The sequence below is a fragment of the Sardina pilchardus genome, chromosome 9 (assembly GCF_963854185.1).
Source record: "Sardina pilchardus chromosome 9, fSarPil1.1, whole genome shotgun sequence".
Taxonomy (NCBI): domain Eukaryota; kingdom Metazoa; phylum Chordata; class Actinopteri; order Clupeiformes; family Clupeidae; genus Sardina; species Sardina pilchardus.
In genome coordinates, this window is record NC_085002.1 from 26,145,575 (window position 1) to 26,163,545 (window position 17,971).

Below are 17,971 nucleotides of genomic sequence, written 5' to 3' on the forward strand. Positions count from 1 at the left end.
TAATCATCACTCTTAATACAGCGCAGACCCCATACAGAAGAGGAAATTCCTTTGATCTAGACGCTGTTTAGTAGTCTGGGAGCAGAGTTCATTTTTATTCAGTAACACCTTCAGGATCATAGAATGAATCAGTCCATAAGAAGCCCAAGAACTTAATGTAATCAAGTCCCTCATTTGGAAAATCAGCTTGAAATGAAGTCAAATCAGCAAAAAGTTGAAATGCTAAAATGTGAATGGCCCGCCTGCACTCTGGATGAGAAGACAGAAAAAAAGAACATCTCATTCTGGGGTCCATGTTTGGGGTGAAAGTGCTGAGTTTGGGAAGTGGGTTCCCTAACTGCCACAGTGCGTGTTTTCTGTATCGAGGGCAACAGTGTATCATACCAAGGAAATGGATCTCCTCAAGGTCTCTTCTATGTCCACACACAGTACAAAAAAAGAAAATCAGAAGAAAAAAAAAAAGAAAGAACGGAATCCGCAGTATTTCAACTAGAAAGCGCTGGCCTGATAAGAATGTTCTCCGGAAACGCATTATGTCACTGACAGTCAATTGTGTGTTCTGTGGTATCAGCAAAAGTGCAGGTGCATTTCTTTTTTCGCACACTCCTATTTTCAATTGAATACAAAGAGAACTGCTACCCTGTTATATTCAAATTACAGCGTAGAGAAATGCCCATTTCCTCTCAGAACGATGCGCGGAGATATGTCATGGCACAAGAGGCCCGTGCTTGAAGAAGGCCTAATTGCATTTCACGCACATGCATTGGGCTGATAAATGGCCGCTCTCGCTGAGATAGAAGCCATTTTTGCAAGTCATGGGCCGGCATGACAATTGAGGCAAAGCTAATATTTTGTCCCTGCTCTCTCTGACTTGCGACGGGGCTGTGTGTGTGTTTATGGAGATTGCGCCTTTGCGTTTATGAAAAGCGCATAGTTAGGGTGATTCATTTCCCTGTCTATTGGAGCGGTGTTAATTAGAAATCAGAATTGACCAGTGAAGGCATGAGTGGAAAAATAATTTCTCTGATTTGCCTCTTTCTATCTGTGTTTGTGTGTGTGTGTGTGTGTGTGTGTGTGTGCGTGGAGGGGGGGTCTGTGCCTATATGTGTGTGTATCTCAACAATTGTTCACCCATGATGAGATGCAGTTTGGACTGCTTGAAAACGTTGCACTAGTTACATTTGTCTCCTGATGAAACTTTACTTGTGGATTCAAAAAATATATATCTGTGTCTGTGTGTGTGTGTGTGTGTGTGTGTGTGTGTGTGTGTGTGTGTGTGTGTGTGTGTGTGTGTGTGTGTGTGTGTGTGTGTGTGTGTGTGTGTGTGTGTGTGTGTGTGTGTGTGTGTGTATTCTAAGGCGTGGACGATGGTGAGGACATCCCGCGTGAGATGCTGATCGGCATCTACGAGCGGATCCGTAAGCGGGAGCTGAAGACCAACGAGGACCACGTGTCCCAGGTGCAGAAGGTGGAGAAGCTCATCGTGGGCAAGAAGCCGGTGAGAAGCTTTACACTGCTCTCTTACATCCACACACACACCCCAGCAGTGCTTTACACTGCTCTCTTACATCCACACACACACCCCAGCAGTGCTTTACACTGCTCTCTTACATCCACACACACACCCCAGCAGTGCTTTACACTGCTCTCTTACATCCACACACACACCCCAGCAGTGCTTTACACTGCTCTCTTACATCCACACACACACCCCAGCAGTGCTTTACACTGCTCTCTTACATCCACACACACACCCCAGCAGTGCTTTACACTGCTCTCTTACGTCCACTCACACACCCCAGCAGTGCTTTACACTGCTCTCTTACATCCACACACACACCCCAGCAGTGCTTTACACTGCTCTCTTACATCCACACACACACCCCAGCAGTGCTTTACACTGCTCTCTTACATCCACACACACACCCCAGCAGTGCTTTACACTGCTCTCTTACATCCACTCACACACCCCAGCCTGTCATTCAGTTCTCACTCACCCAACACAGCCATCAGCCCATAGGACCAGCCGGTCACACACAAACACCCACCCATACAGAGGGGCGCTCAAATTTAGCAAACAGTGGTGAATGTTCGTGGTGAACATGTGAACGATTTGGTGCCAACATTCCATTCTAACGGTAATTGCATTGTTGTCTTCGTCAAACTCACGTCCAGTTCCACTGTATGTTCGCAGTCGAGCACTACCTCCTCAGACTGTTTGCACTAATGGAAAACTGTGCAAGCGTTCGCAAACGTTCGCCTACCGTTTGTGAACTTCAACACACCTCAGGACTGTCTTGTCTGTTGTTAACTCAAACACAACTCATTCCCATTGTTAATATAGGATGTAGAGCCATTCCATTGCTGTTTCTCCCAACAAACCAAAAATGTGTAAACTTATGTAAGAGGACAAGACTAGATAGATAGATAGATAGATACTTTATTGATCCCCAAGGGGTTATCCTCCTTTTATAATGAAAACATCCAACTCTGACACACACACACACACACACACACACACACACACACACACACACACACACACACATACACACTCACTCATTCTGTCAGGAGCACCATCCATGGTGGCGTGGGCTCACCTCAGTGGCTCATTTGTCCAGCAGGAGGACATCCATAGCTGCAGGCCTCAGTCAGACCGTGTCCTCTCCAGGTGACATTCGGATGATTAAATGGAAAAACAAAAGGAAATGTATTGATAGTGGTAGAGTGAGGAAAACAGCACCGCTAACAACAACAACAACAACAACAACAACAACCTGGAGCAGTGAGCGATGATGAGCGAAGCCTGGCCTGCAGGGGAGCGAGGCAGCCAGATGGAAAAGGTCTGAGGCAGGGAGCCGTGAGAGAGAGTGGGCTCGGCTCGCCTAATGGGTTCTAACAGCTTGGATCCATATTAGAGCCTCTCACCTGAAGTTACAGCAGCTGCTATCATGTGGAACATTGACTATAGGCTTTTAGAGGAAGAGAGAGAGAGAGGGGGAGAGAGAGAGGGAGAGACACACACACACAGGGAGAGAGAGAGAGAGACAGACAGACAGACACATACAGAGAGAGAGAGAGACAGACAGACAGAGAGAGATAGAATTGACACAATTGTTTTGCTTTGCCAACACTGTACCTACAGTGATGCTAATAAAGCAACCTTGAATTGAATGGAGAGCGAGAGAGAGAGAGATTTTGCCTTTTTGAGGCCGTTCTAATGCTGTAGTAATGCCGGCAGCTTTCCCCACCCTACAAGGTTGTAATAGTGTTCTATTTGAGCCATGATGGCTGGCCGCGGAGCCGTAGTGGAGCCGTAATGGAGCCGTAATGGCGCAGTGCAGTGCAGTGCAGTGCAGTGGCCGCTGCTGGATGCTGGATGCTGGATGCTGGCTGCGTGCATCCCTGGTGTCTGGCCTGCAGTGGGGGCTTTGTTGACTGCAGTAATTGGGTTTCTCTAGCTGTGCTGAGACCCCATCCTGCCCTGCCCCCCTCAACACACACACACACACACATACACACACGCACAGAGTGAGAGTGAGAGAGCTGCTGTCCTCATTAACCTACCTCACAACCCACTCAGCACAGCACACAGAAGATGGATAGCACACATACACCTATGCCCACACACACACATCTATACTTAAACAACACACATACACACACACACACACACACACACACATCTAAACAAGTAAACGCATCCATGCACACACAACAAGCATAGATCAAGTACAGGAACGCAGGTATATACATGCATAATGTATACAAATGATCAAAAATATGTATTTGTGGGTTTGAGCTGCCATGCACACAAAAATCACAAATTGATACAGTATGAACCCCAATTACACACAAGCACATGCCGGAATAAAAATAAATACATCCTTATACAAATTGCCATAAGGATCATACACACACACACAAACACACACACACACACACACACACACACACACACACACTAAAACTTGTACCACCACCCACACAGCCAGAACCTTTCACCCCTTGATGTTTAATGTCGCCCCATATTTCCATCACTTGCTCCTCATTCCCTGTTTTTCTGTTTATTCGCCCGTCTCTCTCTCTTTCTCTCTCTGTCTCTCTCTCTCTCCCTCCCTCTCTCTCTCTCTGCTTGTCTTTCTCTCCCAGATTGGCTCTCTGCACCACGGCCTTGGATGTGTAAGTACTTATTTAATTACCCTATTCTGTTTGAAAACCTATTTGTGTGGCCATTTACATAAGGACCCAATGGAGCCGTTTGGTGTGGTTGAGTGGGATGTCCTCTTCACATTTTGTGTGTGTGTGTGTGTGTGTCCGTCTGGCTCCAGGTTCTGTCCCAACCTCACCGCCGCCTGGTGTGTTACTGTCGACTATTCGAGGTGCCCGACCCCAACAAACCACAGAAGCTGGGCGTCCACCAGAGAGAGATCTTTCTGTTCAACGATCTGCTGGTGGTACGTACACACACACACACACACACACACACACGCAAAAATACACACACACACAAGAACAGCACCCCATGCCCATGTGCCTGGCTGGCACTCTACTTCATTTCCTCCTGACTGTTTTAGGGGTGGCTAACCATGCAGTTTCCTCACAGTAAACAATGCCAGATGGTGGTCCTAAAATGGTTACCTTGCCTCTGTGATCTAGGTCACCAAGATTTTCCAGAAGAAGAAGAACTCGGTGACGTACAGCTTCAGGCAGTCCTTCTCTCTGTATGGGATGCAGGTGCTGCTCTTTGAAAATCAGTGTAAGTGCTTCTCAATGTATTTTCCACCTCAGCTTTAAAGAGATGAGAGACATATCACTACAATACCTGGTGCTGATAGTCATACCAGCTGGGCCAATAAAAAAAAACATGTATTGTAGATATTATATATGGTGCAGACCACATTTCTTAAGGTAAATCGTGTATGAAAATATCTCAAATGTATTGTAAATATTAGCAATAACATTGAGCATACAAGTTGTAGATCCTTCTACATATCAGAATGTGCATCTCTTTCTGAAGACAAGCAAACGCTAAAAGAACATGCACATGCCCTCAAGCATCCACTTCCTTGCGTGTTCACACCACATCTGACTGCTTATGCTCTTATTACTCTTCCCAGCAGTGTTTAGAGGGTGGCTAAATAAATAAATAAATAAATAAAACACCAGCCAGTGTGTCTCTCTCTCTCTCTCTCTCTCTCTCTCTCTCTCTCTCTCTCTTTCTCCACACATGTGAATGGAGGCTGTCGAATCTGCCTCATGCTAAGCTGCGGCCCACCCCCCCCCCCCCCTCCTGTTTTACAGATTACCCCAATGGCATCCGGCTCACCTCAGCCATCCCAGGCGCCGACATCAAAGTCCTCATCAACTTCAACGCGCCCAACCCACAGGACCGCAAGAAGTTCACCGACGACCTCAGGGAGTCCATCGCAGAGGTGCAGGAAATGGAGAAATACCGCATCGAATGTGAGCCAATGGACTTCTTTCTTTTTCTTTTTTAGAGTTCCGTATTCTCTCCACCTCCACCCCCCCTAAGCGTTCATGACCCTCATAAATCTCGTCCCTCCCACAGGTGACAGGCTGCTGCCCATTCTATCATACAGCCCACGGCGCTCATTTAAAGTTTTAAAGTCTTAACCCTCTATGGTACGCATTATGATCTGAAGGGGCAAGATTTTTTTTGTAATGTTTTTCCTGCTTAGAAATAGTCACTTTAACAAAATTAATGAAGATTTTTAAAAATATATTTTTTATTTTGTTTTTATAAAAATGTTGCCTGTAGGCAACATTGTACCATAATGGAAAACATTAAACTATGTATGTTTTCTTATACAAAAGAATATGGCATATGTGTTTAGAACATATTTTTATATAGCCAGAGACATAGAAAGCAGAATTATGTAGTTTTTACACCATAATATTATCTATTTCTTGCAAAAAAGTATCATATAATTTTCACCCGTTGCCCACAGGCAACATTGTACCACTGTGGAACACTATCATAATCAAACTAAAATATGTTAAAATCATCATGTATATTATTTTAAATGACTATTTATTGAAATTGCAAGTAGAAAAAAGCATTACAATGAGTAAAAAACACCCTCCAACCCCTAAATGATATAAAGTATGGCCTACTGTGATTCCATTACGGTACAATGTTGCCTGTGGGCAACATACAGATTTTAGCTATTTTCTAAAATATTCATTATTTTATATACAAAAAAATGATTGAAAATACATCTATGCTTGTCAATGAAGGCTGTAAGTTTTTTTGAAGGATGCAAACTTGAGGGAAATTAGTGAAATTCACACTTTTCTAGCGTGAAAATATGACACCCAGCCAAACGTGTGCATGTGCTGAAAGAAGTGTCAAACTAGCAGCCTGTGAGTCATGTGACCATCATTTTGCATTTCCATTGGTTAGTATTGAGTTGTCCAGTTCTTAAAGTGGTATTAACTTATTTAATGGATGTCTCATTTTATTACAACAAGGCAAAATAGGCTATGTTGCCTACAGGCAACACCGTACCATAGAGGGTTAAAACTAAAGTGCTAGTAGTGTCTTAACGAGACCGAGTGAGGCTGTGGGTGTTGACTTCTTGTCTTTTGGTACAGTAACAGTACACTGCTGCTGATCCTGCTTTGGCATCTTCTGCGTTTATCACTACATGATAAAAGTAAAGTAAAAATATATCAGATAATATAAACTGTAGTGAATATGTCAGACGTTTATCTCAATGTAGAGAGAGTTGAAGAAGAGTATGCCAGTCTTCAACTAATGTGATCTTCATCATACGATAAACAATTTTGGGAAGATGTAGAATGGTCTTAGTGCATTTGTATCTTAGTCTTTGAAGGACGCTATTCTGCTGGCATGGGAATACAGATGAGAGCAGAGGAGGGCTTAGGGAGAGGAGTTAATGAAATCTCATAACCACAAGAGAACTGCAACAGCCTCAACATGCTCGAGGGGACTTGGAGACTAAAGAAACATTTCTCATACCCCTTTGTATATCCTCTGTGTGTGTGTGTGTGTGTGTGTGTGTGTGAGAGAGAGAGAGAGAGAGAGAAAGACTAAGTGAATGTGTTAATGGGAGTGTGTTTTTTTACTTTTCAAAGCCAATTTGGAAACACAGAAGTGTGTTGTGGATAATGGTGCATAATTGTGACTGATGTTTCTGAACATGGCTCATCATGAATGTCTTTGTGTGTGTGCTGCTGCTGGTGTGTGACTGACGTGGGTGTGTTGTGTATCTGAGAGTGTGTGTGTGTGTGTGTGTTGTGTGTCTGACGTGTGTGTGGGGGGGGTGTTGTGTGTGTGCGTGTGCTGTGTCTCTGACGTGGCTGTGTGTGTGTGTGTGTTGTGTCTCTGACGTGGGTGTGTTGTGTGTGTTGTGTGTGTCTGTGTGTGTTGTGTCTGTGTGTGTTGTGTCTGACGAGGGTGTGTTGTGTCTCTGAGAGTGTGTGTGTGTGTGTTGTGTGTCTGACGTGGCTGTGTTGTGTCTCTGAGAGTGTGTGTGTGTTGTGTGTGTGTGTGTGCTGTGTCTCTGACGTGGGTGTGTTGTGTGTGTGTGCAGCGGAGCTGGAGAAGCAGAAGGGCGTGGTGCGCCCCAGCATGTCGCAGAGCTCCGGCCTGAAGAAGGAGGCGGGCAACGGCAACCTGAGCCGCGCCAGCCTCGACGACAGCTACGCCATGGGGGAGGGGCTGAAACGGAGCGCGCTCAGTAGCTCGCTGCGTGACCTCTCCGACGCAGGTGAGACTTCAGGGGTCGTCGGTGTCGCGGACACAGGCTTCCTTCTCCTTGTTTTAGGTTTAGATGCAGTCATTAGCAGTCCCGCTTTAAAAGCATCCAGTCCATAGGATGGATCCCTGTAGCATCCAGCCACTCTTAAGTCAATGGATCCCTGTAGCATCCAGCCACTCTTAAGTCAATGTAGTGGGCTAGCGTAGCCTCTTTCCCGCTGCGCTCAGCCACTTCCTGTAGGAATACTACTGGCACGATGCTGACCTCAGTCGTGACATGAAGACAAAAAGACTGTTTTGTGTTGAGTGAAGCTTTGAGTGCACGGTCAAATGTATTCCATAAGCTGGGCTCAAGTGTCTGTAGTAGGCAATGCCCACTTGTGAGGCAGGCAGGTTCCCATGAATATACATGAAGTGGACAAGAACTCTCCGATCAGTATTGTTCAGAAAGGAAATTGCCTTTTGAGATTCAAAATGGAGTTTTTCCTCTTGGAGCTCAGAAGCACAGTGAATGTGGATATCGGGTGTTCTTTTTTTTATTTCACTGATGAATGAAATTCTGTTATCAGATGCTCTCTCTAAGTATGAATGAGACACTTGACAACTCAGCTCGCTTTGTTTTTGGAATCCGATTTTATGAATCCTGTGATGAGTTCAGTTTCACTTTGTTTAGATGTGTTTGATAATATGACACATGAGATTTGATCACGGCTAAAAATGCAGATTAGTTTTCAGGCAACTAATTGGGAGGCACTCTGTACTGCCAGAAAAAGAATATATGAAAATCGACCAACTTAATTACCAAATTATGTTCAATTTGTGAGTCAATTATGCTAATTGTTATCAGATTTCACTCTCCCACGTGTGCTGTAATTGCAGATTAGGGTTAGATTTAAAGAGTCTTCTAAATGCTTCTTTCAAATCCTTTGTCTTGCACTGCACACAGAGTTCCGCTCACTCATTTCTGCTGCTGGGGAAAGCCGTTATCTTCCGCGGGCTGAAATCAGGAGCGCAGATTGCTTTTGAGATTACTCCACTGACAGTGTTCGGAGGAGAGGATAATACTCTCCCTATGAAAATGTTTGATCGCCTAAATAGATATGGCTTACACTTCAAGACAGTTACAGTAGGCCGTGTTATTCAACATCACAATGTCCACGGTGAATCCACCAGTAGAGTTGAAACTTATCTGTGCACTAAAGCTTTACCGTGATTTACGGTAATAACTCACATAGTATAACGATAAAATACATATTTTATTTACTCACTGCGGTGACAAAAATACTCTGGGGGTGTCCTGGACTACACTCTGGATCTCGTTATTCTTGCCCACACTCTAAAGTTCAGATGGGCCTCCCAAGGCATCCTGCCAGTTTTGGACAAAGGTTGTCTCCGTAGCGGCGCTAGTCTCTCCTCTCTCTCCCACTCGAGTATATAGGCTCTCTAGACTGCCGCTGTACAGTAGGAGCAGCCGTGCATTTGATGATGTGATCTCATAGCTGCCTGCTCCTCTCCCTCTTCCTCCTGATTCGCCTGGCTAGATCCTGTCTTCTCTCCTTTCTGCTCTCCTCAATCCCCCAACTCCCCCCCTCTCCCTGGTCTGCTGGGAGTGGTAGAGGCTGACAGTCAGTATCTGGTAGATAGGAGCTCCTATCTTGATGCCCCCCCCCCCCCTTACCCCCCTCTCTGTTGAGAGAACGCTGGTGTGTTGTAAACGTCTCTCTAACCTGTGGTATTGCATGTCCTGGGCAGGCAAGCGCGGCCGCAGAAGCAGTGCGGGATCGCTAGACAGCAATATGGAAGTAAGTACAGTAGAGGGCCAGTCGTGTCCAGACCATTTCCTTTGGTGCTGATGCTGATCATGTGCCCTTTGAAACCCCATCTTATTTTTATTTATTTACTTTTTAGTATTATTTTGCCATGTTGTCTTTCTGTCTCTTTTCACTTTGATCTGGTAACCATCTGTCTGGTCCCAGTGTGGTTTCTCAGTGCATGCCTCTGCTGCCTGGTATGAAATGACACACACGGCTTGTGTTGGTGTTTGGAAGGGAGAGGGGGGTTCTTGTATGTGCCCCTGACCCCTCAAATCCCATTTAGTGTTCACTTTGGCTAGCATGTTCTTAACCAATAACCTGAAACTCACATCCTATGCATTGTGTGGGCTGTCTCGAGGATATGTTAAACATACTCCTGTGCTCTTGTGGTTGGCGTGGTTGGCTTTTAGTTATTTTTGCCTTCTGTTTTTGTTATTAACTATTTATTTGTCTTCTTTGAGTTTCACTTGTGACTGACCGTGCAAGTGAAAGCCTGCAGTCCCCGTTATTAAGTCGTAGATGTATGTGTGTGAGCGTGTGTGCGTGTGTGTGTGTGGATGCATGCATGCATGCATGCGCATGTGTGTGTGTGTGTGTGTGTGTGTTGCGAGTGGCATGAGTTGTGCGAGATGTTCAAAGTCAGCATTACTCAAGATTCTCTCCTACCTTGGTCTTCTTCTCCCTCATGTCCCCCTCTACACCCCAACCCCAACCCCGACCCCAACCTCCACCTGCCTGCTACACCTGAGGTCGGAGCAGAGCAGCCTCAACAGTATTTAAAAAAAAAAAAAAAAAAACGCCAAAATCAGGACTTTCTCCAGATAAGACACATTCATCAGCGCCAAACTCGACAGCGAGTGGGCCGGGGATCAGCCCGGCAGCACGTTCTCAGTGGTGTAGCCCTATCTAGCTTTAATCACGGCTAAGCCTTCTTCCTCCTCAGCCCACTCCCCGTTTCTCTGGGCTCCAAAAGGGGTAATTAGACAACGGAGAGGCCCTGTCTCGGAGTCTCATTAACGTCCTGAAAGGGAAGTCTGCAGCCTGTAATTCACATACCGACTAACCGTGGAGGGACTCTTGCCTGTTCTCAGCTTCTGCATGTCTTGCATGGCTATCCGGAGTCTGCTGCCTCATTCATTTTGACAAAAAACAAAACAGGGAAAGAAAACACTCACTGTTGTACTCACTACCTGTTCTGTCATGTCTGTTTGTGTCTCTCGTCTTGCAGTGTTAACACGTTCACCTTCGAATTTACACGTTCACAACATGTTTAAGATGATGGTTAATGACACGTGTTGGGGGTGCGGGGGGGGGAATAACTTATACTCATGTTTATGCTTTAAATTAAGAGCATGTTGAATACATAATAATAATTACATATCACATTTTGAATTGTAGATTATAAACATTTGTTAATGTATTTTATGTTTTGTCTGTCATGCAACATGAAGTCTGCCTATTGTGTTTTTGAAACTAATTGAATGTTGTGAAAGCTTAGATGCTTGAACCACCCAATTAAAACTGCTGTCATTAGTCAAACACACACACACACACACACACACACACACACACACACACACAGGGATGACATCAGTGCTGCAAAGAATAAACCACATAAGTAGCCTCTCCTCAAGCTTATTGGTTGACTGTGTGTGTGTGTGTGTGTGTGTGTGTGTGTGTGTGTGTGTGTGTGTGTGTGTGTGTGCGCATGCGTGCTACCTCACTGCAGGACAGGAAGTGGTGCCCTTGACTCAAGGTCAAGAGGACTCATTAGCACAGAGTCTCTAAATGGCCGCACCAGATAAACAAACAGGAACTCATGTGAACTCTCCACTGAGCACGCCGCACACTGACTGACCACCACTGGCCCAGGGTGCCTCTCATTTGGTCCTTTATACACCCTCCCTTCCTTCCTCCATCCTCGTCCTCATTGATCTAGATAAAGAGTGATGGGGCGGCAACAATGGTATAGTCTATCCCGTGTTAGTTATAGATCAGTGGGAAAGCCCCTCGAGGATCGAGCATGGAGGATCGAAGGAGAGATGTTGAGAGGCACCCCTAGTGTTTGGCTTCGCTTCAACACTTGAGAGTGAGAGTGTAAGGGGTTGTGTTTTTTGTTTCGTTGGTGTGGCGTGACGTGACGTGAGTGTGCTCTCTCCCACACAGGGCTCCATCATTAGCAGTCCGCACATCCGCCGGAGGCCCACGTCCAGCCGCGACTGCCCGTCGCGCAGCAGCGGTCACTCCTCCCTCCCCAACTCCTCCTCCCTGCTGGGCTCCCTGTTCGGCACCAAGCGGGGCAAGTCCCCGCTGCCGCCCCAGCCCTCCTCCGGCCCGGCGCCGGGCCACCCCACGCTCATCTCGCACACGCCGCACCCGTCCAACCTGCACCACACGGCGCGCGACGGGCCCGGCAGCGGCGGGGTGGTCACGGAGACGCAGGCGCAGATGCACGCGGCTGCAGCCGCCGCCGCCGCCCACCACGGGCAGTTCTGCCACCAGAACCCGCCGCCGTACCACCACCACCACCACTACCACCCGCCCGCCCACCTGCAGCACCCGCGGGACCCCTACCACCAGCCCCCGCCCTCCGCCTCCTCCTCCTCCGCCTCGGCCCACGGGCACCCCCCGCACCCGCCCTCGCACCCGCCCTCGCACCCGCCCCACGGGCACGCGCCGCACCCGCCCCACCCGCACCACGCCCCGCACTCCCAGCACGCACCGCACCACCACGGGCAGCCGCCGGCCTCCGCCCCGCCGCCGCCCTCCACCAAGCCCAAGCACAGCGGCATCAGCACTGTGGTGTGAAGAGAACGGAAGCCTGCTCCACACACACATACATACACACACATACAAAGATAACTTCAGATACACGTGCACACACACTCACACTCACACGCACACACACACACACAAACACAAACACAAACACACACACACACACAAAAGTTCCTCTGGGACAGTTCTTGGCAGAGGACAACTGGCAGCAGTTAAGATGAGCACACACTCGATGGTGCGCACACGTGTGGGTGTGTGTGTGAGTGGGTGTGTGAGCGAGAGAAAGAGGTTTTCCTGGCTGCCGACCAGAGGAAAAAGAAAATAGATGGTCCACTGGGAAGTGTTATTTTTTTTTTCTTCTTTTCCTGCGTGGACACCAGTGACCTCTCGCCCAGACTGGATTTCACTTCATCAGCTGTGGTCACCTCCGCGGCGAGGCACCGGCACGGCTACCTGCGTCAGGACTTTTGCGAAGGCCGTTCTGAGCCCAGAAGGCCCTCAGCCTTCACAGCCCAGCGCCTCAGACTCAGACTGTAGTGAACCGAGCTAAGCTAACGTGACTGTTTTTTTCTCCAAACTCTCTCTCGACGCTCATCCTCTAGAAGCTGTTTCACTAGTGAAAATAGACATCTCGCCTCTCCTTCGATGGACAACGACAAACACCAATGATGACGACAACTTAAAAACAAACACAGCAACAGCATGCACAAAGACCATGGCAACTGTTTCTCTTGTAATTTAATTGATGACGTATTGGGGCTTCTTAAAAGCATTATCAGATATATTGAGTACTAGTTTTTTTGCAGAATCCTCATTTAAGGGTGATTTTTAAAACCGGACCGGCAGTGAAGGGGGACATGACGTGAGAGAAGATGTTGAATGAAAATTGGTTACAAAATGTAGGTGTTCCAGTATTTAAATGTAGCTGTAGACCAGAATTCTCTGTAATCTCTGTGAGCAGTCATAAACGTGCCAACTATCCAAGCAGTAACCGATTTAGTTTTTGAAAAAAAGAGACTTGCTTTGTGTATATCGTGCATATAGTATTTTGTAGAATAATGATAATAATATTATCAACAGTTATTATTATTGTTATAGAGCAAAATATTCAACATGGCTGGAGCTGAGCTGTAGTGTTAAACCCTTAGAAAGTAAGACACGTAGATTCCACAACAGTGGACATGACATTCTAGAGTACGCAGTTCAGTGACCTGGACAATCCTTGGTTGCCTTGGAATCACTCTCCACTCTTGGAATGATCTAGAATGAAGGTCTACTGACCACATCCCGTCCACCTGTACCACTCATTTCAGCGTCAGTAGTACTGTATGTCGGGAATGAAAAGCTCACAGACAGGGACATCGGTGGCAAAGGGCTGGTGATCAAAGTGGGTGATTTTGTGGGGGGAGGGGGGCATGTGGTTGAGTCTCCACTAGTTGGGGACTTTGGTCAGTGACACAGCAGTTTCAGCTGTCTGTGCACCATGGTTTTATTTTTTTAACCTATTTTTTTAGAAACGAATATATAAAGAAAAAACTAATTGAATACTGTACATTAAAGAGATGATGTATATGGTTGTAAGATGGTGTGATTTCGGAGGCTATCTTGGAGGTAGCATTAGCGTTTATTTTGCTGAAAAGCGGAGAAGGGTGTATGGTGGCCCATATTTTGACACTTTTTTTTTTCTTTTTCCTTTTTGGGGGAGGGGGTATGAGACCTCAGACAACGATGAGAAGCACGACTGTGTGCCCCCAACCCCCTCCCACACACAAACACACACACCTCCACCACCGCTCTCCACCAAAGGAAAAACAAATCATGACTTTCCTTTACATTTCCGATTTTTTAGCCTGAAGTTGACTTTCTCAGCTGGCTGAGTTTGCCCTCCATGTTCCCTGAATTCACTGTGTCCCAAGCGATGTTTTTAGTGCATCCAAGGATATCACCTCTGTCCATAGAGAAGCCCTCTGAATGCCTTTCACTTTGTTGTAGAAAGAACAGCGATGTGGTGTACAGTACACTAGACTCAATAGGGTGTAAATGTGATGGTCTTTTCTAATAGTGTACAGACTGCATTTCACCTTTTGAATATATTTAAAAACATCAGTAAAGTTGATGTGGACCTTCTTTCGCAGGTTCTCTCGTTTAGGCGCATATAGAGGACTGATGTTCCTGACTGCGACTCACAGTGGGACTGTAATCTGATCTTGAGCCTCTGGAGTGCGTCTATGCCTAAGTCAGGTCAGATCTAGTTATCAGAGCTGAGTTATCAGCTCTCTGGGTGTAGAGAGATGGAGCGATATTGTTTATGAACTTATCAGGTGATGTGTCGCAAAACAGCACTTGTTTCACCTTATGAATTTTCACTTTATGTATAGTGATCCGCGACTAAAATTAGTCCCCTGGTCGTTTTACCGGGACCAGTTTTAGTGTTTTTCCTGAGATTTTCTTTGATATATCTTATTTCATTTTTTCCTTCTTTTTTTTTTACAGATTTGTTTGTGCAATTTATCAGTTTTATTCTGGTTGGTGTCTGTTGTCTGTTGCTGTTCCTTACCCCATAACATGTTTGTCTCAGTGACCTGCAAGGATCGCTTTTGGTTTTGCAGAACCGGCTCTTCGCAGAAATGACGAGGAATGTCAAAGAAAGTACTCTTGCATGTAACATTATATTGTAATACTCTTCTCTAAATATTGTATATTCCCACAACTATATCAGTGTTACAGTGGACTATTGTTGAAATTGAGTGATAATATTAAAAAGACTAGTAGACTTTCCACCGTTCTGAAGTCTTTGATTGAGTTGTTCATTGCCGATGAGGACAAAACTTGGGATACTTTTGATCCTGCTGTAGCACTCACCGAACGAGGTTCTCTTCATTAGTGTGTTTGTGCCAGCCATATTAGTTACATAGCAATGACTTTCATATCAGTGAATTGATGCAGACCTCAGTCAACCCTGACAATATAACAGTCTGCTAGAAATGCACAAGTATGCAGCAATCAAATGGATTTGTGGTTACCATAATAATTAATTAATTAAATTAAAATCTTTGCTATACTTAACCAGAATGAATTGAACTCATACAGTAGATCAGGTATATCTAAAGGCATAGTCAGTAAATTCTGTAGAGTATATAGAATCTCCAATCACTTATGTTTACACAATCAATTTGTAATCCATGTTGAATGAAGAAACTGTAATTACTATTATTATCAAACAGGAAGTACTCATGAAAGGAATTCAATAGATTATGTCTGAAATATGTCATTTTGGGACAAATAAAGTATCCTAAATATTTGTTGGTTTGATTTTCTTCAGCGTTCTAACTTTGTTCTAACAAATACTTGTTCAGGAAATGTTTTCATTTATTTTGCGTTATAAGGCACACATGCTGTGGTGTTTTGTACAGAGCAGTTCAAACCATTATTCCCAAAGCTGTGCATGCAATTGCTGCCTATATCTCTTCTGGGTTAACTGTAAGTTTGATGAAATGTAACTTCTGTTTTTATTTTTGTCCTCTCCTCAACAACCTGTTTTCTGTTTGTATTTTGTGTTTGTCTGTCAACTTTTTCTTAAGTGTCATACGCTTGTTCCTCCATGTTAGGCAGTATGTTGCTTTGAGCATGTAACTCACTCGTTTACTCATTTGTAAATTAAGACCATCGATGCACTTATGTATATGTGTGATGCTGAAGACTGTCCTCATGTATATAAGCTGACAAACATCTCAAGGAATGGATACCAAGGGTTCAGGAGGGGGACTGAAAGGGTGGGAATGTGTTTCAAAATGTGTGTACAGTATACTGTATAGTGTGTAATATATTAGTATTCTATGTCAACTATGACAACGGATTTCTTCCTTCCCCCCTCTTGAGGACTACTATCGGCATAACGTCTTCAGCAACCAGTTGTACCAAAATTGTCATAGGATCTGCAGTAGCTCTGAAACAACCAGACTGTTACATAACCACGGCTTCTCCCCTCTACTGTCCTGAGATACTCCTATTCTCTCGCCCACAGCTCATTTTATATTTACGACAACAGAGAGGAGAGGAGGACTTTCATTTTAATAGGCATTCTGTTTCTAAAGTAGACGACGAGACCCTGTTGATGTACCACTTAAAAACTGTGACCATGTTGAGAAGACAAAATAAAAATGATATACTGTATATACATACGGTCTGGTGTCTGTCTTTCCGAGATAACTGGTATGTCCGGTAGTGGACTGTTCTTCATTACAGAAAATGATTACAATTAAAGGAAGATTGGATGCTATGCTGGTGAATACTGGAATCCAACAGGAGTGTTCTGTGATGCTGGTTAATTGCTACACCTGTGTGGTGATATCACCATGTATTCATATACCACATGTATAAGGAATTGACAGCTTCACTGCATTTTTTACATTAGTAATGTAAATGTGCATGTGACAAATAAACATCCTTGTATCCTTGTATTATTAGGCTCATTCGACTTCATGTAGCCGTCTTATGACGACTGCAGAGGAAACTATTTCTGACATTCTGATACGTGTTTCAAACCGTAATTGTACATAGTACGTCATGGTTGAAAATGTATCAGAATGTCAGAAATAGTCACGTCTGCAGTCGTCTTTAGGCGGCTTCATGAAGTCGAATGAGCCTATTATTAGATATCAAGGTTTTCAGAGACTGATCTCAGGTTTTTGTGTCAGATAACATGGCTAATACATTCCCTTGGTTAAGATTCTCCCCTTCCTTGTTTGTCTCACTCACTAAAATAGAGGCACACACACACACACTCTTGCCCAGTCTCTTGAAACCAACAGTGTCATTGTCTTTCCGTTTTGTCGGTGCACTGGCCCAAGGTCAGCTTCTGGCAATCTCTCTCAGTCATCTCCAGGGAGGGAGATATTGTGTGTGGGGGGGGGGGGAGTGCACCGCATGGCTTTGTGGCTAGACTGAGTCATGTGTCTGTCTCAGCTGGCCTGCTGGGAGATTGAAGAGGCTTATATGTCTGATTGCTCAGAGGGAGGCCCTAAGCATCCCTGCCCTAGATGCCCCTTGTATTCCAACAGCCCTGCCACCCCTGCAGTCCGTGTTGGCCAAGTCCCTATATCATTACATCTTAGTTTAATTGAATACTTAAGAACCTAAGGCCTTATGACTCAGAGTAATTGTCAAGGAGTTGTACGAGAGGTAAATGTGACAGTTATTATAGGGTACTCGTGTCTGACTCAAGCCAGGTTTTGAGAGAGAGTGTGTGTGTGTGTGTGTGTGTGTGTGTGTGCGCACCTGTCACTGTGCCATTTTGTCTGGCTGCTCCTTGGCCTAAAGCTAAATTTATCCTAGTCCCAACACTCCGATGCATCCCAGGAGCCTATTTTGGAAGTCCAAACTGCATCAATGAGGGCTGTGTGGGCAAACCAGAGTGAGACATTATCAAACACTTCTGCTCCTCCACCTGTAAGCAAATACAGAATACATATCAGTCATACAGTATACTTAGTTTATCACCAGGTCAACAACTTTCAGACATTCAAGAAAGAACATGCTGAGAGTAACTCATAATGTAGGCCCATATTTAAAATAGCTGAGGCAACTGCTTGTAAAAAAAAAAAAAAAACAAGCCAATTGAATAGTAGGCCTA

At 45.2% G+C, this 17,971-nt stretch overlaps 1 protein-coding gene across 5 annotated transcripts in view; it reads left to right on the top strand.

Annotated features, from left to right (window-relative positions):
- Window positions 1-16,512, top strand: part of iqsec1b (IQ motif and Sec7 domain ArfGEF 1b) — a 196,277-nt gene extending 179,765 nt beyond the window's left edge. For 4 of the 5 annotated variants that reach the window (XM_062544442.1, XM_062544437.1, XM_062544438.1 and 1 more), the window contains 8 exons: window positions 1,359-1,498; window positions 4,153-4,182; window positions 4,332-4,457; window positions 4,660-4,759; window positions 5,305-5,466; window positions 7,581-7,757; window positions 9,500-9,549; window positions 11,728-16,512. In XM_062544442.1, coding sequence (XP_062400426.1) covers window positions 1,359-1,498; window positions 4,153-4,182; window positions 4,332-4,457; window positions 4,660-4,759; window positions 5,305-5,466; window positions 7,581-7,757; window positions 9,500-9,549; window positions 11,728-12,369 — 1,427 coding nt within the window. In that variant the 3' untranslated portion in view covers window positions 12,370-16,512. The remainder of the gene's footprint in view (window positions 1-1,358; window positions 1,499-4,152; window positions 4,183-4,331; window positions 4,458-4,659; window positions 4,760-5,304; window positions 5,467-7,580; window positions 7,758-9,499; window positions 9,550-11,727) is intronic. The other variant, XM_062544439.1, reaches the window with a different exon arrangement.
- Window positions 16,513-17,971: the final 1,459 nt, after the last annotated feature.